The sequence below is a fragment of the Lynx rufus genome, unplaced genomic scaffold (assembly GCF_022079265.1).
Source record: "Lynx rufus isolate CCGP_SWC_20201006 ecotype Redwood Valley unplaced genomic scaffold, mLynRuf1.p SCAF_17, whole genome shotgun sequence".
NCBI lineage: Eukaryota > Metazoa > Chordata > Mammalia > Carnivora > Felidae > Lynx > Lynx rufus.
The window spans coordinates 3,701,771-3,728,419 of NW_025814831.1; the positions used below are offsets into that span (position 1 = coordinate 3,701,771).

General features: G+C 46.7%; 1 protein-coding gene across 4 annotated transcripts in view; it reads right to left on the reverse strand.

The window, feature by feature from the left end:
• The window catches only part of TRAF3 (TNF receptor associated factor 3), a 119,756-nt gene that overhangs the window by 23,467 nt on the left and 69,640 nt on the right, over nt 1-26,649 (reverse strand). For 3 of the 4 annotated variants that reach the window (XM_047080037.1, XM_047080039.1, XM_047080038.1), the window contains 4 exons: nt 10,816-11,077; nt 8,711-8,762; nt 5,781-5,885; nt 4,743-4,910 (listed from right to left, as the gene is read on the reverse strand). In XM_047080037.1, coding sequence (XP_046935993.1) covers nt 4,743-4,910; nt 5,781-5,885; nt 8,711-8,762; nt 10,816-11,060 — 570 coding nt within the window. In that variant the 5' untranslated portion in view covers nt 11,061-11,077. Of the gene's footprint in view, nt 1-4,742; nt 4,911-5,780; nt 5,886-8,710; nt 8,763-10,815; nt 11,078-15,175; nt 15,622-26,649 lie in introns of all 4 variants that reach the window. The other variant, XM_047080040.1, reaches the window with a different exon arrangement.

Here is a 26,649-nt window from a genome sequence, read left to right on the forward strand (position 1 = left end):
ATTTTTCATATTTGTTAATCATTTCTATTTCCTGTGAATTGCCTTTTCATGGTTTTTGCCCAATGTAGTGGGTTGAATAGTCAGCCCCCCAATTCATGTCTCTCCAGAACCTCAGAATATGACCTTATTTGGAAATAGGGTCTTTGTGGCTATAATCAGTTACGATGGGGCCCCTGAATGCAACCCTGGGAGCCCTTATGAGTGGAGGGGCCACACCCAGAAGAAGGTATCTGAGTAGGGAAAGGGTCCCTCCTGGGGCTGTCGGAGGGAGCAGGGCCCTGACAACAGCCTGGTTTTGGATTTCGGGCGTCCAGAACTCTGAGAGAATAAACTTCTGTTGTTCTAAGCCACCAACTTTGTGGTACTTTCTTATGCCGGCCCCAGGAAAATAATATGCCCAGTAAAAAACCTGATAACCTAGTGATACATAAGAATTCTCTCCACACTAATGAATTAGTCTGGTCTATGAAATTACACGTAACCCATGTGCAAGGCATAAGGCATAACTACACAACAGACACCCACCCAGGACAAGCAGGGAACCAATGACTTCCCATTGACCTGTGTGCCCTTCTCCAACTCTCCCCACTTTCCTCCAGGGAGGAATGCCTGAACCCCAAATCAGAATTTTGTGTTTCTGCTTCCTTTGCTTAAAAAAAATTTCATTGTGGGGCGCCTGGGTGGCTCAGTCGGTTAAGCGTCCGACTTCAGCTCAGGTCACGATCTCACGGTCCGTGAGTTCGAGCCCCGCGTCGGGCTCTGGGCTGATGATGGCCCAGAGCCTGGAGCCTGCTTCCGATTCTGTGTCTCCCTCTCTCTCTGACCCTCCCCCGTTCATGCTCTGCCTCTCTCTGTCTCAAAAATAAATAAACGTTAAAAAAAAAATTAAAAAAAAAAATTTCATTGCACATATATGTGGGCCAAACAAAATATGGTTTTGCTTCGACTGTTTTTGAATTTTATTAAAACGGAACTCTACCCTATGGGTCCTCTGAGAGCCAGCACAGCATTCTGCCTCTCAGGCTCATGCCCGTGTCACACGAGCTCCAGGCCCACCTGCACTGTTGTCTGGTAACGCCGTCCTACGATTTCCCCGCTCCGTCCCAGTCTGCCGGCTCCACACAACTGATGCGTCCCTTCTCCAGCTGACGGACGCCTGGGGCCGTTTCCAGATTTCTCTGCTCGGTTAGTGTAGCCCTATCTCCTGGTGTGTACGTGTGACAGCTTCTCTCACACAGCTGGGGGAGGGACTGCTAATTAGCTGAGTACATGCACGGTCCACCTAATAAAACACTGCCAAGTGGTTTTCCACAGTGGCTGTACCTGGACATATCCCCATTACAATACATACATCCTTCCCACAAAATGAGATCTTTAGAATTCTGACTTTCCACAAATTAACAAAACTGTTTCAAGAGACCATATTCGGGGGCGCCTGGGTGGCTCAGTCAGTTACGCATCCGACTTCAGCTCAGGTCACGATCTCACAGTTCATGAATTCGAGCCCTGCACCGGGCTCACTACTGTCAGCCCAGAGCCTGCTTCAGATCCTCTGTCCCCCTCTCTTTCTGCCCCTTCCCCACTTGCGCTCTCTCAAATAAATAAATAAAATGAAAAAATAAAAAACAAGTAGAAGTAAATAAAATAAAGAGACCATATTTAACAATTCCTAGACAAAATGTGAAAGGGATTCTCTCCTGGCACTTTAACTTGTGCTGATCGATGGATTAAAACAAAAAACAAACAAAAAACTTGGGGCACCTGGGTGGCTTAGTCAGTTAAGCATCCAACCTCAGCTCAGGTCATGACTCACAGTTCCTGAGTTCAGGCCTCACGTGGGGCTCTGTGCTGACAGCTCAGAGCCTGGAGCCTGCTTCGGATTCTGTGTCTCCCTCTCTGTCTGCCCCTCCCCCACTCATGCTAGTGCTCTCTCTCTCTCTCTCTCTCTCTCAAAAATAAACAAACATTACAAAAAATAAATTAATTAAAAAAACTTGAAAACAGCTGATATAATGTCAATACCATGGTTTACACGTAGGAAAGAAATTCTATGAACTGCAGTGGCCCAGGGTTTTGGTTCTGTCAGTGTGTATTTCATCAATGTTTGATGTATGTGACATACTTGATAAAACACAGGAAATGTGGGAGTGTCAGGACGACCTGGGGCTGCAGACATGCCGAAGTCAGAAGGCTGCTGTTTTTGAAAATAAACTTGTGGCAGGAGAGGACCAAACAAAGCGTGCTCGTAGCCGCAAAATGAGACCTGGGAGTCAAATCGCAGCACTGACAGGACAGGAGGCCCAGGGCAGGTCCAGGGCAAGTCCCCTCCCGGGCATGTAACTGCCCTGCTGGTGTCAGGGGAGAGGTTCACCAAAGTGATCTCAAGCAGGCACGCCCCTCATCTCTATTACAGGTCTTGACGGAAACTGACATGTGCCTCAAGCCACCCTCTCGTGTCTGTTTAAAAACTGTTCTCATGGGGCGCCTGGGTGGCTCAGTCGGTTAAGCGTCCGACTTCAGCTCAGGTCTTGATCTCACGGTTCGTGGGTTCGAGCCCCACGTCGGGCTCTGTGCTGACAGCTCGGAGCCTGGAGCCTGCTTCGGATTCTGTGTCTCCCTCTGTCTCTGCCCCTCCGCTGCTCATTCTCTCTCTCTCTCAGAAATAGATAAACATTAAAGAATAAATATATTTTTTAAAAAGTCTCTTTACAGCCTCCTCTGTAATTCAGAGTCAGTTACTTATATAGTGTTTAACTGACACTCCCATTCTTTCTCAAATGAAAATTAATTCCTGGGTTCTATTCTGCAAATAAAGATAACTGATTTTTGCAAGAAGCAAAGTATAACTTTGGTAGCAACCTAGCAACACATGTAAGTCTGGAGTAGTGCTCATTAGGCATATGTCTCGTTCACTTGAATCTAGTTACTGAAGGAATTATTCAATTAGAATGAACACTATTCTCATTTTCCACAGTTCTGAAAAGTCCTTAATAACTAGAAATGTCTACAAAAATCATACAGGAGAAAGATTTCACAAGAGAAGAAAGTCGCAGGTGTCAGAAAGCTGTACAAAGTAAGGTAAATTATAAAAATTATGAATTAGGGTACATCTCATTTCCTACAGAAAAACAAACCTTTCCTAAATTTTGGTCAATAATCCACAATATCCACCAGGAACCAACAGTGGCCCCCACACCCCGGCCACACGTCTCTGGTCCTCTCCTGCCTGCTGGTCCCATCAGTCAGGGTGCTCCCAGCAACCTCTCCCCTCCCCCGCCTCTCAGTAACGTCTGCCCTTCCTGCCGCCCCCACACTCTCCGGCTCCCTCTGCCTCTGGAGCCCCAGTCTCCTGACCCTTCCACACCGGCCACTCCTTTGCTAGACGCCTCCCCCCTCAGCAGCCTGTAAGCGTTCATGTGCCCCAGGCCTCTGTCCTCGGACCCTGGCTCTCCTCCTCGCTGGCCCCAGTGCCAAAGCTACAAGGACCACCTCATCAAGCCGCACCTGCAGCCCAGACCAACTCCCCGACCCCCCTCCCGAGCCTGTTTGGCTCTACTGCGCCCCCCTCCGTAGACACTTCAGTTGCTCCAGCTGCTCTAGTTACAAACGCTGGGTGCCATCCTTCACGTTCTCCACAGTCAAGCCACCAGCTAATCCCTCCGCCTCTACCTTCCAAACGCGCCCCTGTGCACCGGCTCCTCCCTCCTTCCTCCTGCGCAGGCCAATACCGTGCCTTGCCTGCATGTTTTCCTCTCACCCTACGTCTACCTGGGACACCTGCCAGAGCGCTGCACGTAACGGGGAACTCTGACATCACCCCCTTGCTCACGGCTGCCCGCTGCCTGCCCCCATCCTCTCCTCTGCACTGTGCCTCTGCCCCGGGCCTGGGAGCCATACGGGCCTCTCGCGGTTCCCGAAACCCGCCTGCCAGGCCAGTTCCCTCTGCCCAGGGCACTCTCCCCGCACCGGCCACTGACAGCCTCGGGGACGCCAGCCCTCATCAGCCTTCTTCCCATGATGCTAGTGTGTTGTTCTTCACAGTACAAGCTGCTACCACACAGTATGTCTGCGTGTTAATCACCTCTTCCCACTGGAAGGTGAACCTTACCACCGAACCCCCGGCTCCCAGAACGGTGCCCAGCACGCAGCAGGCGTGCAGTGAATATTTGTTCAAGAAATGGACAAACATTTGAGGGTTACTGTACCACTGACTGTTTTCAAAGTCTGTCCTCTGCTCCCAACATCTCTTTCTAATTTACAGATAAGGGATCTGATTTCTGCTACATGCACAATACAGACCTGTGCCAAAATACTCGAGGTATGAAAAATGGTAAATCTGCATCTCTCTCCAAGACAGACAGCTGCACTTCAATACCGCAGGATGAATTACCCTAGTGAAGTGGTGACTATGTCCCAGAGCTGCTTAAAAGATGAGGCAATCCCAGAAGATTTTGAGGACATTTCCTGGGACAAAAGAAAATTTCTACCTTTTTTGATCATCAGTCTTCATTTTTTTGGCATCCCAAGGGATAGTCAATCAAAGCAATGGGGAAATGTTAATTACACAGATCAAAATGGGCAAAAACAAATAAAGCTTGACTGTGACTTAAAGTCAGACGAAAACTGCTATTTACTCCTGTCTTCTCTCTTTGTTCCTCTTAGAACAGTCGTTTCGAACGCTATTCTGTGACAAATTACACCTGGACTGAGCAGCAGGCGGGGGAGACGGGAGGGCCGGGCACCTGCAGCGTGATCATGGGGACCTGACTTTTGCAGTGGTTGCACGTGGCCTCCCGGTACTTGCAGGCCTTTTCCACGTGGTCACGCAGGTCTCTTCTCAACACTTTCTCTTTGCAGTCAGCGCGGACACACGACAGCTCTTCAAACTGGCAATCATTCTTTAAATGCACCTGTAAAACAAACGCTTCGAAATTCTTAATCGGCATAGAAATTCGATCGGAAATACCAGATTCCAGCCTCTACGCAGCTGACTCCTCCAGAAATGTTTCTATCCGCCACCAGACTAGGTTTCACAGAGAAGGGTGGCAAACATACTGGGAGACGATGAATTTCACATTCTATTTAGCGATTACTCAAACTATACTGCTTTTCAAAGGAGCAAGCCGACTCTCCTTCCTGGGCAAATGAATGGTTATCTGCTAAGGACTTTGTTTTATTCCAATTCAAATATCCTGGGGCGCCTGGGTGGCTCAGTCAGTTAAGTGTCTGACTCTGGCTCAGGGCATGATCTCACGGTTTGTGAGTTCCAGCCCCACGTCAGGCTCTGTGCTGTCAGCATGGGACCTGCTTCAGATCCTCTGTCCCCCTCATTCTCTGCCTCTCCCCCACACTTGCACGTGTGCACACGCTGTCTCTCTCTCAAATATAAACAAACATTTTTTTAAAAAAGTCCAATTCAAATATCTTCCAGGATAAAATATGATGCTAATCAAAAGACGTAAGATGTTAAGTCGAGTTTCATGATTTAAAAAAAAAAAAAGAGAGAGAGAAAGTTTTAATGAGCCTTCCAAAATTAAAATATCAGTTCAGATTTCTTTCCATTCTAAATAGGCTGGGGGTGTTTAAAAACCAGTTGGCAATTCTGCCAACGTCATAAAAATAACACTCGGTACCCAAGCGGCTTGGGCCGCCTTCATGTCTGGTTGTGTTTTGGACATCAACGTAAACGTGGTCTTTCCGGTGCACACCAGCCTGCACGCTTGGGAAGCGCCTTCCTCACAGTAGGCCCGACCCTGACCCCCACCGCCCCGGGGACTTACCAGCAGGTGTCCCAGGGTCAACTGCTCCGTGCAGCCCCCGCCCTCGTTCCTGCAGTAGATCTGAAGAGCCAGAATCTCTCTCTTGCAGCAATTATCCTTAAACACCTGAAATGGAATGACGGTTGTCTTAGAGGATTAATGTCTCTTCATCTCCACACGCTGCCACTTCAGACAAGGCAAGACCACTTTAAAAAAACCACCAGAGCATCTCTTAAGTGGACCTCAGGAAGCATTAAGGACTATCTTAATTTCTAATTCCTAAAGTAGAATGAAGGAGCTGTCCCCACTAAGAGACACAATTTAAATAATACAACCTCAACTACCTTCTTTTATTAGATAAGCCAAAAGAAAACAAGTTCCACTGAATAATTAAAGATCACTTTGGAGCATCCAAACATTTTGAATGGACTCTGATGTAACTTCAACTTCAACTGCCCTGGGGGCACACCAGGACCGGGTTCATATTTGACTCTGGAGACTTCCAGGAGTCAACTCTGTGGGGGACAGCTACAGGTGTGGGTGGCAGGACCCACTACGACTCAGGCCTTTTCAGATCGCTTGCTAAAGAAACACCAAAACTGGGGCGCCTGGGTGGCTCAGTCGGTTAAGTGTCCGACTTCGGCTCAGGTCATGATCTCACGGTTCATGAGTTCAAGCCCCGCGTCGGGCTCTGTGCTGACAGCTCGGAGCCTGGAGCCTGCTTCGGATTCTGTGTCTCCCTCTCTCTCTGCCTCCCCACTCACGCTCTGTCTCTCTGTCTTAAAAATAAATAAAACATTTAAAAAAATTAAAAAAAAAAAAGAAACAGCAAAACTACTGTAAAAGATCACACTCTGCAGATGGTTTAGAAAACATTTGTTTTGGTTCTTTCTCCTAAGGCTATGTCGCTCATAACTCATTTTTCACCAAAAAGGGGGCAGCATTAGCCAGCCACTGAAACAAACTCTTTTAAATAAATACTGCAAAGATGGAAGTTAATCCAGTAATGAAAATGTTTCCCCCTTTTAAAAATTTTTTAATATTTATTTTTGAGAGAGAGAGAGAGAGAGAGAGAAGGAGGGAGGGAGGGAGGGAGAGAGAGACAACCATAGCATGAGCAGGGGAGGAGCACAGGCACAGGGAGACACAGAATCTGAAGAGGCTCCAGGTTCTGAGCTGTTAGCACAGAGCCCCATGTGGGCCCTGAACTCACGAACCATGAGATCACGACCTGAGCTGAAGTTGGGTGCTTCACTGACTGAGCCACCCAGGTGCCCCGAAAATGTTTCCCTTTGAAAATGCAACCTTCCTTCAATTTTACTTTTCCTTTAGAGAATAAGCATCCTCCCTCCTTCTAGTAACAGAGTCTATACCATCTTAGTCTTCAGGCATTTCTAAGAAACTCCTCTATATGTTACTGTTCTAGAACAGTAAACAAAACAAGGATCTTAACATGCCTTTCTCAACTCCACAGGCAAAGAAATAGAATCAACAGCTGCTATGAGTTAAAAATAAAGTAATTTGGAGTCAAATCCAATCCTTTATAAACATGACTTTTTAAAAAACACACTAAAGTCACCAAACAGGTATTTTTAGCCAGTAAGAAATAAGTTTCTTTTTTGTGGCATTAAGTTCCCTAAGTCATTTGAGTTCAACATTACAGATAAAAAAACATAGGTTGGAAACATCAAAACAGTGAAAGGACAGAATCTTAGGGCTGAGCTTATTTACTGTCACTGTCCCAGGGTACGAATGTGGAGCCTGAGGCCGCACCGTGACCGCAGAGGCCGATCCCGGGCTCCGGACCCCACACTCCCATGAGGACCCAAGGCATCAGTCGGCATCATTTAAGATGCTCCAACAAAACCAGATCAATGCCACTGAAAACTAGGGCTAGTAACTCTGAACAATGAAACAGACAAGTCTGCTGTTTGAACCTCTTCTCTCAATCACCCAGGTCCAATCCATGTTCACAAGTTAGTGACCCTGCAAGGATAAGGGGTAGAGTTGAGGGACGTGTTTTCCTAACAGCCCCCTCCCTTTTGCTGACTGCAATCTGGAGCAGCCAGTAATCGCTGAGGAACACAAGGTACGTGCACATTTTGCCCGTTCTGTCTCTCAACTGTCCAGGGACTTATGCTGGGGGCCCTAGCTCTGGATCCCCACGTCACTGCACTCACCTGGGCCGCCCTGACGACAAACCCAATATGTAAAGTGCTCTGGGCAGGAAAACCCCAGAGCAAGAATTTTACTGTGCAATTTAATGACTGACATTTAAAAAATTGGCGGGTTCATCAATCAAAATATCAGTACCACACATTTTTACTGATATTTTAAGTACTTTAAGAATGAGTCGTTTCAAACCAAAAGTGTGCCTAGCAGGGTCTGACAATGCGTAGATGACCAGAGGCGCTGTGGTGGGGATCCGAGCCCCAGGAGGGAAGCTGGTGGGAGGCCCCCGCTCAGTCCTCTGAGAGCGTGCACTGAGGTCGAGAGCTTTCGCTGGCACACCTAATCACGTGGGGAGGGCAGGGCTGAAATCCTGCCTCCGTCTAAGGACTTGGAGATAACGCGCAGGGGGCAGGCAGACAGCAAGTCCCGCGGAGCCCCGAGACCTGCGCTCTAGGAGCCGAACCCCAGCTGTCTGGGGCAAAGGCCCGAGAGGTGCATCTCTGTGTTTCACTTATACCTCCCGGAGTCTCAGGAGGTGGTGCCACTACCATCACAGGTGAGGAGACAGGTTCAGAGGGTGAAGCACCTGGCCGAGGTCACCCGGCTGAGCAGCCGCTGTGTGTGTCCAGTGCCCACGTGACACAGTTCCTGCCTGGCTCCTGCAGCACCGCCCTGACACCCCGAGATACGGTCAGCGTGCCCGGAGCCCTGGATGCAAACTGTACGCACAGTACTACGTGAGCAGTTGACACGAGAATTTCTTAAGCCCCCAAGGATACCTTATCTTTGATGATGCCTTCTTGACACGCGGTACATTTTGGGCTGGAGGAGCTGAGGGGAGAACACACAGCAAAGACATTAGACAGAGTGCAAGTCCTGTTCTCACGTGCAGCATTACGGCCAAGCATGCTGTGTGGAGTTCAGACCGGCGGCCAGAGCTCCGGGATGCCATGCTCTACTGGCTTCAAGTATCAAGCCACAGAAGAAAGGGGCTAAATTTTTTTGACGGTGATTTTTCATAAGGAAGTTTTTAAGCAGAACAGCTTAGATCAGTCCCACTTGGAAAGCCCCTTTCAATTAAAAGTGAAATTTTATTTCAGAAACCAAAACTAGCTCTCTGTGGAGGAGCTCTTCCGTGTGAGCATCCACAGCTTATTGGGAGGGCCTACAAACGGTCTTGCTTTATGAAAACGGCCAGTACTTTCTCCATATGTTATTTTCCTTCACGATACACTGAAAAGCCAATGCAATTCTGCAGTTAACAGTGCGAGAATCTGAAACTGACCCTGTGTATGAAAACCGTTCATCCACTACATCATTCTTGTCCCCAAACGCAGGACACGAGCCACTGCTCCCCCGCTGCCCATTTTTGGACTTGATTCTAACTGCATCTTGTGTCTGGAAACCACCTCCTAGATATTAAAAATAAAACTAAGTCTGACCCTCTTTACGTCCACGGCCCCTGCCCGAGACAGGGAGTCAGCGAAGGCTTTGGGAAGGAGGGGGCGGGGTTGACAAGTATGTACCGGGGCCGTGGGCAGAGTGGGGAGGTTCCACAAGCCTGGAAAGCCAGGCAGGAAAACTGAGTGTTGATGGGAGACTTAATGTGTTTTTAAGTAAAAGGTCATTCATGTAGACTATACTAATATGAAGCTTGTGTTAAATTGCTTTAATCGTATGAATCTTTTTATATCCATAGACCCAGAGCTGAGTAGCATCCGGATAGGATCCCTTGACACCTGCAAAAACATGGAGCAGGACGAGAGCCAGGGGCAGAAAAAGGAGGGACACCGGAAGAGGAACAGCCCTCTGGATGCTCTGCCCCAGGAGCCCCTGCCCCCCACGGCCAGCAGCCCTCCCCCCTGGCCCGGAGCTGCAGTCCAGGCGTCTGCGTTAAGAGAAATCAGGTGCTCTGAGTCCACGCTGCCATCACTAAGCTGGACTCAAGAGCCGTTTTCCCCACAAGCAGGGGAAGGGGAGTTCACCGTCCACAGTATGTGGATAAGACCACAGCCGGAAGTGCCCAGGAGGAGGAGGACGGGGAGGGAGGCTGCCTGCCGTGTGATTCTCAAGGGCCCTGCCCTCAGTGGTGAATCAGGAAGAGAGAAGTGGGCAGACTTCCCAGGCCCCTGTGCCCTGGCAGTGGAGACCAAGTCTGAGAGCATCCTGCCATAACCCCCGGTGCCCGGCACGATGACCAGAAAATACCGGGGGATGAACCAAAATGCTTTCTCGGACAAAGTTATTTGTGCTGTAGAACTCCAGCCCGCCTCCCCAGATTCCCCGAGTGATTCTAAAACGGCACCAACATTGACAAGGGCTTCCAAGGGCTCATGCGTGCTTTGCTTACACTTGCTGGGTGAGTGTGGGCACACTGGGTTCCTAGCTAGGTTCCCGTCCTGCTGGCCCCGTCCTCAGTCTCTGCCCCCCACCCCGAGCACCTGCACTTTGAGGGCTCCTTCGGCCTTTGCTGATGGGCGTGTCTCCTGTACGGAGCCGTGAGCTTCTGGAGCAAAACTCAGGAACGCAGGCGGGGGGCGGGGGGGCATCAGGGCACCAGGGCCAGCGTGGTGAGTGCCATGAGGAAGGTGGCAGGTGCGGGAGTGACTGCTGAGAGGTGCTTGTGGGGAGAGGAGACAGCAGTCTGGGGGACGGGGCTGGGTGGTCCAGGCCGCGCGTCACAGAAGCCTTGGAAAACCCAAGCACGACGTCCTCTTGGCTTTCCCTGGATGATCACGGGCCGGGCTCTGAGAATTTTATTTGGGTTTCTTCAGAGCTTTTAACCTTTACAGAGTTTACTGTTTAGGGAAGTGAAGAAGGGGGCGGGGGAGAGACCGGAGAAGCCCAAGACGCGGCGAGGGCCGACGCGGGCAGCAGGACCCACCTCAGCAGGGCCGCCATGCAGGTCTCACAGAACCGGTGTCCGCACTCCGTCTGCTTCGGGTTACACAGCACCAGGCGGCACTTCTCGCACTTGTACTTGTCCTCCACGGTCTTCACAAACCTTTCTTTGTAACCTCCTTGCTCGGGGACGAACACGGACGTCCCGGCGCCGCGGTCAGGGTGCAGCTTCAGCGGCGGGTTCGTCTGCAGGGTGCCGGGGGATTCCATCTTTTTACTTGACTCCATGTCAGGAAGGAGAGATTCTGCGGAAAAGCAGCAGCACTTAGTAAAACGTGTCACGTCGTCCTGCGCACGAAGCAAGAAACGTGGCTTTGGAAACGGGGAAGTGCCTGAGAGCCGAGGGGGCTTCTCCAGGTCACCGACCTCACAGGGACCCTCCCGACTCGAATGTGTGACGGGAACGAGCTTGAGCAAGCGTGCCTCTCTCCTTCCCACTCCACCCACCGTTACTGTTAACGTGACCGTTCAAAAAGCTTCTGAAGGCATCAGTTGTGTCTCTAAAGGTTCTCTGAAATACAGGCACCACTTTGCTGTGCTGTAACTTAAACGTGTAGGTGTCAGTCCGACATCCTGGCCAAAGCAACGGCCATCCCCAGCCAATTGTACTTCTTGGTCAGCCTCACTGCCGAGGACAGTCCCCGGGGCGTGACTCAGGCGTGGCCTGCCATCGCCGTGGAGCCTGTGCTGGGAACAGCGCCGCCCCTCCAGCAGCAGCAGGTACTGTCTGCCTCCTCATGCTGCTCTTCCCCCCGAGCAGACCCCACAGACCCCACGAGGCACCCACAGTGCTCCGATCCGGGCGCACCGTGACCGGCACCTGCTTTCCACCAGCCAGGCCCACCTCACCGGCCCTGCGCCAACACGGCCCCCGCTGCACACGCCAGAGCTTCAGGGTTGCACCCCCTGTGGATATGCAGGCCTTCCGTGCCTGGGGCGGAGCTGGCAGAGGGGACATGGGGACTGAACGGGTCTCCAGTGCCTGTCTGGACACGCTCTCCTAGCGCACAAGGTGGCAAGTGTGGTGGGTTCCCACCTGCAAGTTCCCATCAATAGGCAAAAGAAGCATTTCCTGGATATGAGCCACCAAGACCCCTGCGTGCGTGGACCCGCCAGCTGAAGCGCGTGGCAGCACGTCCGGCCAACCTGCGGAGCAATTTCCTTAAGACTCACCAGGTCGGGGCACCTGGCGGCTCAGTCAGTTAAGCATCCGACTCTGGAGTTTTGGCTCAGGTCATGATCTCACAGTTCATGGGATCAAGCCCTGAGTCAGCGCAGAGCCTGCTTGGGATTCTCCCCCCCCCCCCCTCTCTCTCTCTCTCTCTCTCTCTCTCTCTCTCTCTTTCTTCCAGCTCATGCTCTCTCCCTCTCAAAATAAATAAACCTTTTAAAAACCCAAAAAAACCCTCACCAGATCTCTCAAAAGGACACCATGTTCTTGCTCAATCCATTTATTTCTGCTACTTACAACAATAAGGACCAAATTCCTTCTACTTACAAGGCCCCGGGGTCTGTCCCCCATCGCCTTCCCCTCTCTCCTTAGTGCCAGGCCGCCACGAGCCAGTGTGGGGGCCCCCAGTGCACCCCGGGTTTGCTGGAACGAGCCCTCACGCCGGGCCGCAGGGTGCGGGTGGGGAGCCCACTCCCCGGAGCCTTGTTCTGCCTCATGTGGGGCTGGAAGAATGAACGTTTCACAACCCGGGACATACGCAATGCCAGCAGCCTAACATCTGACAGATAAATGAATTAGTGTTCTAGCCACACTCGGGCTAGTTTTAATAAAATAGAACATCACTGTGGTAAAGTATGGGAGCCTCCTGTGAAATCCATCTATTTATGAAAACAACAACAACAAAGATTTTAAAATGACCTCAAAAGGCCAGCAGCCCTTTGCTCACGAATTTGTTGATCAGAATCCTGTTCATGAAGACGCTAAGCGGGAGGTGCCTGGGGCTCGCTCTGCCCGTCAGAGACAATGGTTGTCCAGGAGCCGATCCGCTGCCACCTGCGACGGCTGGTGACCTCTCCCACTCCCCACCTCAGGCCCTTGCTTCTGCAGGTGCTCTAGGTTGACCCCCGCCCCCGTTCCCGCGGACCGCACCTCCCCACCTTCTCCAGGGGGCTCAGCTCCGCCAACCCCACTCGCCCGACCCCTCTTGCCCTGTCTGTACTTTCTCCACGGCACTTCCCACCTTCCGACACCGCATGCTCATCGCTTACAGTGTCTCTCCTGCGGCAGAGCCTGAGCTCCCCGGACACACGGGGTTTGTTGACGGAAAACGCCAGGTACCTAGAAGAGTGTCTGATGGGCAGAAGGCACCCGGTACACATCTGCTGAGCTAATCACGGAGGGAAAGGTGAGGTGTGAGCCATTAGTACCAAGCTGTGTTTCTATGACAACCGACTCTTCCAGGAAAAGAAAACTCCTCAGCTTTTGGATATGGTCTTGGAGATTCTAGCCTTGAAAACTCCTTCTTGGCTTATAAACAATTTGTGACTTTGGTATCTTAGCCAATAGTGCTTAGGAAGCTACGTGTTCAATAAACAGTCTGTAATGAGAAATACTTGATTCTTTAAAGGTGATTTTCCTATTTCGAGCCTGAGAGACAATTCACTTTGGATCAAACTAATGATAAGTGATGTCCATTTACCGACAACATGTCATAGTCTGTATAAGCAAGTATACAGTTTGGGATCTTTGGTTTTTGTAGGCCATCGAAGAGAAGTGAACAGATATGCAGAACGTATCCCAGGCACATCAAAGAAAACATCACAGCAGCCCTGTCCCGGAGGGCAGAGGCCAGCCCACAGCCGGCAGGCCTGTCGGGACTCACCTGTAACGCAGGGTGTTGGCGTGGGCATCTCTGTCTGCAGTGGGCCACTGTGGGCCTCTGACAATCCTACCCAGCATCCCTGCATCTCGTCCCATGCACGCCCCATTCCTGATCTAGGTTGTGAGCTGGAGAAATGAGCCTTTGGGAAGGAGCCAGAGACCTCCCGTGCCTTGTATTCACATAAGGGAAGAAAAAGCAGCATAAGACAATGGTCTAAACGTGTAATGTCCACAATAGGCAAATCCACTGAGACAGAAAACAGATTCATGACTGCCAGCGCTGAGGGAGGGGGAGCACGTACTGATGGGCACGGGGTTTTCTGCTGGGGTAACGGAGGTGTTCAGGAACCGGACGGTGGGGATGGGTGCACGGCTCTGTGAATACACAACAACCCACTGAACCAGACACTTTATTCTTTTCTTTAAATGTTTTAATGTTTATTTGAGAGAAAGAGAGAGAGAGAGAGTGAGCGAGCAGGGGAGGGGTGGGGAGGGAGAGAGAGAGACAGAAAGAATCCCAAGCAGGCTCTGTGCTGTCAGCACAGAGCCCGATGCGGGGCTCAAACTCATCAACCGTGAGATCATGGCTTGAGCCAAAACCAAGGGTCAGATGCTCGACTGACTGGGCCACCCAGGCGCCCCTGAACCAGACGTACGAGGGAGCACTGTGAGATTTTCATTTATACCGTAACAGTACATGCCCTCAGAGAAGACAGCAAGCAACCAATACGGGGGAGTGAAGTGTGAAAAGCAAGTACCAGAACCCCTGACCTCGACGACCCAGAGGCAGACACTCCCTTCTGGGGTTCTGGGAGGGCGTACAGACATCCGGGAACGGCAAATGCACATAAAGAAAACTTGCCTTTCTTTTTCCCTCCACACAAACTGTGTTGCACATGCAAGGTGATCGACAGCTTCCTTTCGAAAGCAGCGCCACGTTCTGACCGTTTTTCCCCATCAGCATATACAGATCTACGTCACTACCCTGAAGGGCTGCGTACAGCAGTCCACTGGACGCTTCACCATAGTTTATACAACCACTTCTACTAATGGACAGTTAGGCTGGTGCCGGTGCTTTGCGATTGTGAGCAATCTGCAGTGAACATTCTTGAACACCTATCTTCGCACGTTTAGGAAAGCTTACAGCGACGGAACTGCCGGGTCAGAGGTGATGTGTATCTCACAGGACCGTAATCACGCCAAACACTTGTAAAAGGTTGCACATTACAGATTCCCTCCAATATTCACTAAACTAGTAAACAGATATCATTTCAGAGAACCACAGCCCATTTCACTCAAATGCTGACGCTTCCCACTTTACTCTGGCCTCAGCAGTGTTTTCTGGAGAGTGCTGCTGGCCACACGGTTGTACAAACTCCAGGGCTCCCAGCCTGTGAATGCCGGGGGGCACACCCACTGCCCTTCTACGTGGTAGGAACACCCTTCTCCAGGAGCGACTCCGCAAAGGCTGGCCAAACTAACCACATTTTATTTCATAAACACAACATACCCACGACAGCTCTGTTCCTCACACGTCAGGGACACAGGGATGAGATCGTCCCTGCCCTTAGAGAGTTTTCAGGGAGTCACAAGGATGTGGGCACTCCAGGGTCAACAAACAGCGGACATGAAGAAACACCACCCAGGAGTTACAAAGGGCTGCAGATCTTCAAAAGAGAAAGATATCACCTCGGTTTTGGGGAGATCTGGGCTTCATGAATTGGACTGGTGGCATCATTTCAATTCCAACAGAAGAGAACAAGAAGGAGCAGCAGCAGACACAGCACAGGCAGGTGGTCATGGAGGGGAACCTGGCGTCAGGGGCTCTGGGGAGGAGCCAGACAGGCAGGACATCTGGCACTGAGTGGCCTGGGTGGTAAGGCTGGCCGGTGTCCTTCGCTGCGGTGGATCCTTGGGCACAGCATTTATCCTCAGGGCCCCACTTCTTCTCTTCACCTGAAAAGCAGATACTACCCCTAACTGTCATAGTACTATCAGGAGTCACTGTAATACTGTATGTCACATCCGTCTGCATACAGAGAAGACACGTCCTCCCGCCAACAGCGGTCAGGGGGTCTGACAAGGATTGGGCTGTTTTCCTCATCTTACTTAGATAGCCCCCAAGCCTGGTTTAAAAAGCCCCTTCTCAGCAGTTAGACAAGGAAAGAGAAGAGAAGAGAAGAGAAGAGAAGAGAAGAGAAGAGAAGAGAAGAGAAGAGAAGAGAAGAGAAGAGAAGAGGAAAAGCAGAGAAAAGAAAAGGAAAGAAAAGGAAAAGAAAGAAAGAAAAGGCATCCAGATTGGAAAGGAAGAAGAAAAACTATTTCTGTTTTCAGAGGACATAACCTTATATATACAACTCACTTAGGGAATCAACTAAAATGAGTTAAACTAATAAACTTATTTAGCAAAGCTGCAGAATAAAAGATCAATATATAAAAGTCCATTTTATTTTTTTTATTTTTAAAGTTTATTTTGAGAGAGAGAGAGCGAGTGAGCGTGCATGGGAGGGGGAGACAGAGAGGAAGAGGGAGAGAATCCCAAGCAGGCTCGCACTATCAGCATGTAGCCTGACGGGTAACTCAAACTCACAAACCATGAGATGACATCCTGAGCTGAAATCAAGAGACAGATGCTTAACCGACTGCGCCACCCAGGTGCCCCTCATATTCCTATGCACTGCAGTGAACAATCCAAAAATGAAGTTAAGAAAACAGTCCATTCATAATAGCATCAAAAAGAATAAAATATTCAGGGACAAATGTCAACTGAAGGAGGGCAAGACACCTATACTGAAAATTACAAAACACTTTTGAAAGACAGCAAAGATCTGAATAAATGGGAAGGCATCCCATGTTCATGGGCTGGAAGTCTCCACACTGCTGAGACAGTGACACTACTCAAACTGATCAAATGCGTCCCAACCTCTATTAAAATCCTAGCTGGCTCTTTTAGAAGAAATGAATAAGCTGAACCTAAAAATCAGATGGAAATTCAAGGGAGCCAGAATAGACAAAACAATTTCGACAAAGAACAGAGCTCGAAGATGCACGCTTCCATGTTTCAAAACTTACTACGAAGTATTCAGGACACTATGGAATCGGCACTAGACATACATATCGATGAGAGAGTGCTGGAAGTTCAGAAACAAACCCTCATGTTCGGGGGCAACTGATCTCTGACACGAGTGCCAGGCCTTTCAACGGGGCGCTCGGTGCCAGCGACCTCACTACTGCTACCGGACAAGGAAGGCCTCCTCCTGGGCATTCTCTTTCTGGCTCTTCAGGGCTGCACTGGCAGTTACCACCCCAGAGCTGCTTAGACATCCACCTCCCTCTCTCCCAGGTGAGCAACTTGGCACAGCTCTGGCACACAAAGTACTGTTGAAGGGAGGGTAGTGGGTGGTGGGTGGGTTCTAAGACCTCCCTGGCTGGTATCCTTCCTGCCTTTCAAATAAATGTATTAGATGATATTTGACACATAAAAAAAAAAGATTATATGTGGGGGTGCTTAGCTGGCTCAGTGGGTAGAGCATGCAACTCTTAATCTCAGGGTTGTGAGTTCGAGCCCTATGTTGGGCATAGAGCCTACTTAAAAAAGTTTTTTAAGAAGACTGTGTGCAATACACATGCAAGGCAAGAATACAACAACAACAACAACAACAACAACAACAACAACAAAACAGATCTCCCGAATCCACCGCCTACTTAACAGTCACCACTTACCCATGTGCTCCTTCCTCAGCCATCCTTCTGACTCTCTCCAGAAGTAAATGTCAGCCTCAACTTTCTATCTATAATCCTCTTGCCATCATATATATTCTTCTTCTTTTTTAAAAAAAAATATTTATTTCTTTTTGAGGGAGAGAGAGAGCAAGCACAAGCAGGGGAGGGGTAGAGAGAAAGGGAGAGACAGAATCTGAAGCGGGCTGCAGGCTCCAGGTTCCAAGCTGTCAGTGCAGAGCTCAAACTCACTAAGTGTGAGATCGTGACCTGAGCCAAAGTCAGACACTCAACCGACTGAGCCACCCGGGTAGGTACCCTTCTTCTTAAACAATATACTTTCGCCTGTTTTTAATTGCACAGAGTGATACCATACCATATGTAGTCTTCTGCCATCAGCACTGTAAGTTTTCGCCCTTGTCTGCTCTGTGCAGGAGTTATGCTTCATTCACTTTCATGGCTGTATAATATTCTACAACTGACATATCCGTTTTTAGATCACAGTTGCCAGTCTTTGCTATCGTGAGAAATGTGCTCTGAATATTCTGGCACATCTGTTATGCAACCCTGCGTAAGTTTCTCGAGGGTACATGCTCTAGATCAGGGGATCGGAGGTTAGCAAACTACAGCCTGTGGGTTAAATCTAGCCAGTAGGCTGTTTTTGTTAGGTTACTGTTACTATTGCCTACTTCCTTGAGCCAAGAATGCATTTCAGATTTTTAAAGAGTTGAACAAACAAATGAAACCTAAAGATCCACAAAGCCTAGAATACTTACCAACTTGCCCTTCACAGAAAGAGCCTGCCAATCCCTCTCCTGGACTGGGCACCTAGAACGCAGAGGAACTGCTGATTTGCAGGTTGTATTCGTGGCCAGTTTACAAGTGAGGGCCCGACTGCTCTCCAAAGCAAAGCAGTGTAAACACTTCTATTAATCCACATCCTCACCAACTCTGGGAATCAGACCTCTTAGGTTCTGCCAACCTAGCAGGTATAATGGTCTCTTTTTTCTTACTCTAACGATTAAAAAGGTTTAGCATCTTTCATACATTCATGGGCCACTTATGTTTTTCCTTCTGTGAAATGCTTGATTGTGTCTCTGCCATTTTTTAATTGGGCCACTATCCTTTTTAGCACTGATATGTGGGGATTATTCACATATTCCGACTAGTAATCCTTTGTTAGTTATATATACATGTCTTTCCCCAGTTTGTGGATGGCTTTAATGTTATTTATATCTTTCAATGAAGAGAAGTTCTTAATTTTAATGTATTCAAATTTGCCCATATCTTGGCCTTTTAAAAATATTCAGATTATCTCATAGGTGATGCTGATGAAACAGGCACTACAGTATATATTAAACTGAAAGAGAAAGCAGCTTCAACTCTATTCTAAAGTCATTTTCAAAAGAAGAATATTCTGTTCAAATAAAACTAGCAAATAAGCCAGTAGGTCAAACACACTCACAACTGCTCAAGGGAAAGTTTTCCTAAACAAGAGTTTATTCAAGTCAGAAATGACACGAACCCCGAGCAGGGCCCAGTGGGGAGGCCCATGACCTTCTGTATCAATGAGATGGCCAATGGGGGCCTTAGCTGGCCCAAAGAAAGCAGGAGCATGACACCTCAACAGGTGCCAGGACTGGTGGACGGATGAACAGTCTCAGGTTTACTCATGATCCCAAACTCTGCTAGCCATCAATTGTCACTATGAAAAGTCAGTTCTGATTTAAAGTGTGAGAATCACCTGACCACTTTCTAAAACAACTAGGACAATAGGGACGATGCCTTTAAGTCTTTAAATAAGACAAATACCCACCTATTATGTCCCAAGGAAAAGGGAGTTTGGATTTAGGAAAATCACCACTGGAGGCAGTTTTTCACAATCAATTCAGAGGTGGAGGGAGACTAATGAGCATTCCTAAAATTGGACAGTAATGTGATCACCTTGAGACCCCACACAAAGTCATGCAGATGGAGAAACCACTGAGGTGAATGTGCTTCAGTCCCTTCAAGCTATGTACCCTGGGGGGGTGGGGAGTTAGACACTACCTGATCACCAACGGAAACAAAAGTTGCCAATAGCAACATGGGAGGGTACCATTTTTACCAGAATGCCCTCTGACCAACAGGCACAAAACAAATATTAAAAACAATTTATCTTTGGGGCGCCTGGGTGGCTCGGATGAGCATCCGACTTCAGCTTAGGTCATGATCTCATGGTTCGTGAGTTCAAGCCCCACGTAGGGCTCTGTGCTGACAGCATGGAGCCTGGAGCCTGCTTCAGATTCTGTGTCCCCCTCTCTCTCTGCCCCTCCCCTGATCTCACTCTGTCTCTCTCTCCTCAAGAATAAACATTAGAAAAATTAAAAAAAATAGTAATTTAGCTTTTATCTTGCTTACCTCCATAAGGCATCTTAAATCCTTTCTGAATCAGGTGTGGTGTACATAAATTTGGCAAACTCAAAGTTGGTCACAATGTTAAAAACAAAACAGTGAGCAATGTCAGTGAAAACAGCTGAGTAAGAAACTCCAAAAATCCATCCTTTAATAAAAGAAAAAAACTGGCAAAATCCGTCAAGGACAACTGTTTGGAACCTTAGAAACTAACCAAAAGCTTGTAACAATCAGAGGAACACTTAAGCATGAGAAATCAGCTGAATTTTGGTAAGAACAGTGAGTTCAGTGGCATTTTTTTCCTCTCCTGAATCCATGTGCCAGGACAGTGGCCTGGATTCTAACAGCCTGCAACTGCTGGTCAGATATCTGGCAGGAGGTGGGGGGATAGTGGGAGAACAGACCTTATATGCAAAGAATTTTGGTGGCTTAACTTACCTAGAAGACCAGCTCAAAGCATTTGACTTTACCTCAATAAACAGAACTCTTCCAATGCTAAGGTGGTTACTGTAGGGGGAGGGGGTGGTGATTACTGAAAATGTTTAGAGGCAAATTCATTAACAACCACTGCCTGGGGCAATCAATAACAATCAAGGCAAACGAGAGATTAACCAAAATGTTGAAAAGAAAAGTTATGGGAAAAGGGCCCTAATAAGCTCCAATGTGTTTCTGGGAATCTAGAAGGTCACACAAATGCTGGGGGCTGCGTGCACGCTCAAGAAGGCCTGAGAAGGCTTTAAGCCTCTGGCTGACCTTCAAGTTCTGCACAGAGGAAGTGAATGGTAAGTAAGAGTTGTCAACTGCCCAGCTGAAATGTTGAAAGTACACCCCAACAAAAGTCACAAAGACCCCATCTGAAAAGACTGGGAGATAATTTTTGTTCCAGGCACTTACGGAAACCTCTGGCCAATCACTAGTTGACTCCTACACTAATGGAACAGGGACTTCAACGACCACACACAATAAAGAATATACACTTTACAGACTTAGCTCAAAAAGTCATTGCACAAGCAACAACAACAAATCCTGGGGAAAGGGAAGAATCTCATTTCCAGATCTGCCACATTATAATACGAAAAATTTCCAATTTTCAGCGGAAGATTACAAAGCATGCAAAGAAACAAGGAAGTATGGCCCATAACGGGAAAAAACAAGAAACAGAAGCTGTCCAGGAGGAAACCCAGACACACTAGACTCACAAAGACTTTAAATCAGTGTGCACATGTGTTCAAAGAGATCAAGGAAACCATGTGCCAAGAACTCAAAGAAACCATCAGAACAATAGCTCACAAAATAGAGAATTATCAATAAAGATAAATTTTTAAAAAGAACCCAACAGAAATTCTGGGGTTGGAAAGCACAACTGAAACGAAAATTCACAACAGGGGCTCAACGGCAGAACATAGCAGGCAAGAGAAAGGACTAGAGAACCTGAAGATGAGTCAACTGAGTTTATCCAGGCTAAGTTACAGAAGGAAAATACAAAAAAAAAAGTGAACAGAGCTTTAAAGGCCTGTGGGGCATCATCAATCACACCAACATACACGTTATGGGAGTTCCAGAAAGGAGAAGAGGGAGAGAAAGGGATGGAAAGAATATCTGAAGAGACAGTGGACATAAACTTCCCCTATTTGATGAAAAATATTAATCAGTACATCCAGGAACCTCAACAAATTCCATGAAGGATAAACTGAAAGAGACTCACACTAATATACATTATGATCAAACTGTGGAGAAACAAAATTCTGAAAGCAGCAAGAGACAAGCTACTCCACATAAAAGGATTTCCTCAATGTGAGTAACAGCTGGCATCTCATCAGAAGTCATGGAGGATAGAAAATGCATGACATATTCAATGGAGTGTGAAAAAAAATTAACTAAGAATTCTGTATCTAGCAAAACTATTCTTAAAAAATGAGGGAGACTCTCAACAAAATACTAGCAAATTGAATCCAACAGCATATTAAAGGTATTATATACCAAGACCTAGTGGGATTTATCCCAGCAAGGCAAGAGTGGTTCAATGTAAGAAAATCAATAAATGCAATAAACCATATTAATAAAACAAGGGAGGAAAAACACAATCATCTCAATGGAGGTAGAAAAAACTTCTGACAAATCTAACACCCTTTCATTATAAAAACTCTTGCCGGAGAACTAGGAATAAAAGGGAACTGCCTCAACAAGATAAAGGGTACCTAAGAAAAAGTCACACTTAATGGTGAAGAACTGAAAGCTTTTGCCCTCAGAGCAGGAAGAACGGAAGGATGTATGCTTTCACCACTGCTATTCAACCTCATACTGGCAGTTCTAGACAGAGCAAGAAAAAGAAGTAAAAGGCATCCAAATAAGAAAGAAATAAAACTATTTCCATTAACAGATTACATGATCTTATATATAGAAAGTCCCAAAAAATTCACAAGAAAAACAACTAGAGCTAATAAATGAATTCATCAAAGTTGCAGGGTACAGGATTAACACAGAAGCAACAGTTGTGTGTCTGTAGAATAGTAATAAACAATCCAAAAAGAAAATTTAAAAAGCAGTTCCATTTACAATAGCATCCAAAAGAATAAGATACCTAGGAATAAATTAAAGCAAGGAGGTGAGAGATTTGTTCACTGAAAACTACAAAACAATTGCTGAAAGAAATGAAAGATGCAATTAAACAGCAAGACATTTGTTAGTTGCAAAACAAGTCTATATACATGAATTAGCAGACTTAATATTGTTACAGTGGCAATACTACCTGTGGTTAATTTTATGTGTTAACTGGACTGGACCATGGGGTACCTAGATATTTGGTCAAATATTATTCTAGGTGCTTCTGTAAGGGTGCTGGATGAGATTAACATTTAAATCGGTACAGTGAATAAAGCAGATTGCCCTCCCCAGTATGAAGGGGTATCATCCATTCAGTCAAAGGACTGAACAGAACAAAAAGCCTGATTCTCCTCCAAGTAAGGAGTCTTTCTACCTGACTGCCTTCAAAAGGAGACATGGGCCTTTTTCCCCGTTTTTGGACTTAAACTAAAATATCACAGCTCTTCCTGGATTTTGAGCCTGCTGGCCTTTGGACAGGAACTACATTCCTGGCTCTTGTGGTTTCAGGCCTGCAGACTCAGGCTGGAACTAAGCCACTGGTTCTCCTGGGTATCCACCTTGCCAACTCACTCTGCAGATCTTGGGACTTGCCTGCCTCCATAATTGTGAGAGCCAATTCCTTGTAATAAATACCTCTTTCTACACACACACACACACACACACACACACACAGAGGTTCTGTTTCTCTGGAGAACTCTACCCTAAGTGATCTACAGATGCAATGTAATCTTTATCAAAACTCTAATGGCCTTTCTCTGACAGAAATGAAAAACTCTGATCCTCAAATTCATATGCAATTACAGGGGACCACAAAGAACCAAGACAATCCTGAAAGAGAAAAACAAAGTTGGGAGACTCACACTTCTCAAACTTATGACTTCAAAACCTACTACAAAACCACAGTAATCCTAACAGTGTAATAGTGGCATAAAAACGCACATATAGACTAATGGAATACAACTCAGAGTCCAGAAACAAACCCATACATCTATGGCTAAATGATTTTTGACAAGGATAGCAAGACCAGTTAGTGGTTAAAAAAAAAAAAAAAAAGTCTCTGGGACAACTGGGTAACACTGGCAGAAGAATGGACTTATTAGACCCTCACATCGTTCCATATACACAAACTAGGATCAAATGGGATTACCAACTAAAATGTAATAGCTAACACCTAAAATTCTTAGAAAAAATATTGGGGCAAATATTCATAATCTCGAATTTGGCAAAGACTTCTTAGATATGACACCAAAAGCATAAGCAACAAAAGAGAAAGTAGATGAAATGGACCTCACCAAGTTTGAAAACCTGTATTACGTAAAAGGATGTTACCAAGAACGTGAAAAGACAACAAAATGGGAAAAACATCTGCCAATTACATATCTAATAATGGTCTAATATCCCAAATATATACAGAACCCTTACAAGTCAACAACAAAAAGAGAAACAACCCAATTTAAGAATGTGCAAAGAATATGAAGAAGCATTTCTCCAAGGAAGATATAGAAATGGCCAACAAGTATACAAAAAGATGCTCAACATCTTTAGTCATTAGGAAAACACAAACCAAAACCACCATGAATTACCACTTCATACCAACCAAGATGGCTATAATTCTTTTAAAAAGGAAAAATAACAAGCATTGGTGAGGATGTGGAGAAATTCAAACATTTATACACTTTGGTGGAAACATAAAATGGTTTAGCTGCTGTGGAAAACAATCTGGTGGTTCCTGGAGCAGTTAAACATTGAATTGCCATAGGATCCAATAATTCCACTCTTACATATATACCCAAAAGAACTGAAAACAGGTACTCAGACATATATACACGCACGCGCGCAGTAGCACTATTCCCAATGTCCAAAAGGTGGAAACAACCAAGATGTCCATCAACAGACGAATGGATAAACAACATGTGGTATCTTCACACAATGGGGTACTGTTTAGCCATAAAAAGAAATGAAGCAATGGTACAGGCTAAAACATGGATGAATCTGGAAAACATTACGCTCAGTGAGAGATGTCAAAACAAAAGAGCACATAGTGTATGATACCATTTATAGGGAATATATAGAATAGATGAGTCCACGCAGACACAGAGCAGACTGGTCATTGGCAGGGGTTGGGGAAGAGTAATGAGGACTCTACCTGCTTAATGGGTATGGGGTTTCCTTTTAGGGAATGAAAATGCTTGGAACCATGTACAGGTTGTGGACACACAACACTGTGGATGTACTAAGCAGCACTGAATTGCTCACTTTAAAATGCCTAACTTTGGGGTGCCTGGGTCGTTCAGTGGGCCGAGCATCCAATTCTTGATTTCGGCTCAGGTCATGATCTCCCAGTTCATGGGTTCGAGCCCTGCGTCGGGCTCTGTGCTGACAGCTCGGAGCCTGAGGCCTGCTTTGGATTCTGTGTCTCCCTCTCTCTCTGCTGCTCCCCTGCTCACCCTCTGTCTCTTTCTGTCTCTCAAAAATAATAAATAAGCATTAAAAAAATTTTTTTTAACTTCATGTTCAAAAAAAACTAACCATCATGAGACACAGCCACTAGGATGGCTATAATAAAAGATAATGGAAAATTCCAAGTGTTGGTGAGGATATGAGGAAACTGGAACCCTCATACGCTGCTGGAAGGAACGTAATATGGCCCTGTCACTGTACCAAACAGTCAGTTGCTCATAAAGTTAACAGTTCCCATATGACCCAGATATTCTCCGATGTATATAACCAAGAGAATTGAAAACAGATGTTTACACAAAGACTTGTAAACATATGCTCAAAGGAGCAAAATTCATAATAGACAAAAAGTATTAATAGCCCAAGGTGCCCAGCAAGAGATCAGCTAAACAAAATGTGGTATATCCATATATGTACTATTATTTCATCATAAAAAGGAGTGATATACGGATACATGCTACAATAGGAGTGAATCCTGAAAACACTGTGCTATATAACAGAAATCAGAAACAAAAGGCCACATACCTTATGATTCCATTTATATGAAATGTCCAGAATAGGCAAAGGAAATTAGTGATTACCAGGGGCTGGGGCAAAGGGAGAATAATGGACAGTAGCTTCTTTTTTTTTTTTTTTTAAGGTATTTTTCTTAATGTTTATTTCTGAGAGAGAGAGAGAGAGAAAGAAAGAAAGAGAGAGAGGGAGAGAGAGAGAGAGAGAGAAACAGAGCACGAGTGGGGGAGGGGCAGAGAGAGAGGGAGACATAGAATCCGAAGCAGGTTCCAGGCTCTGAGCTGTCAACACAGAGCCCAACACGGGGCTCGAACTCATAAGCCGTGAGATCATGACCTGAGCCGAAGCTGGATGCTTAACTGACTGAGCCACCCAGGTGCTCCTGGACAGAAACTTCTTAGTGGTTACACTAGGAGTTTCTTTTGGGGATGAATGAAAATATTCTGGAATTAGATAGTGGTAATAGTTTATAACATTGTGAATATATTAAAAACCACTGAACTGTACTTTAAATGGTTTAAATGCTGAATTTTTTGATTAAAAAGTGTAACGTACTAGAATATAATAAGCACTCTCAACAACTGCAACAGAAAAACAATAGCAGTAGCATCATTAAAAAATGGCTAACATAGGGGCGCCTGGGTGGCGCAGTCGGTTAAGCGTCCGACTTCAGCCAGGTCACGATCTCGCGGTCCGTGGGTTCGAGCCCCGCGTCGGGCTCTGGGCTGATGGCTCAGAGCCTGGAGCCTGTTTCCGATTCTTTGTCTCCCTCTCTCTCTGCCCCTCCCCCGTTCATGCTCTGTCTCTTTCTGTCCCAAAAATAAATAAAACGTTGAAAAAAAAATTAAAAAAAAAAAAATGGCTAACACATTTGAACCTGACATAATACAATTCTGTCCGTATTTAGATCCAAAGAATTTCATACCATTATATGTATCTTAATAAAAAAATTAAAAGTTAAGAAGAGTAAGGATATAGAAGGCACTGAAAAACTAACTTGAGTGAATAATATTTCAAATAAATACAGTGAAATAAGAAGTAAGTGGCCAGAGGACAACTGCCAACGTGGACGCGTACCATACCGAGTGCCAGCGTGCGTGGTAAACGGGCCTCCCCTGGAGTCGGCCATTTCTGATCCCAGACCGGAACACTATCTACTACAAGTATGGCTACAAAGGCTCACACCATGTTGAAAGGCCCTCAAACTAAAAACCATTGTAAAAGAAAGTTCCTACAGACATTTGAAGTTAAAATGCTAACTTTTTCTACCCATGATGGCAATTTCTGACCTGCAGC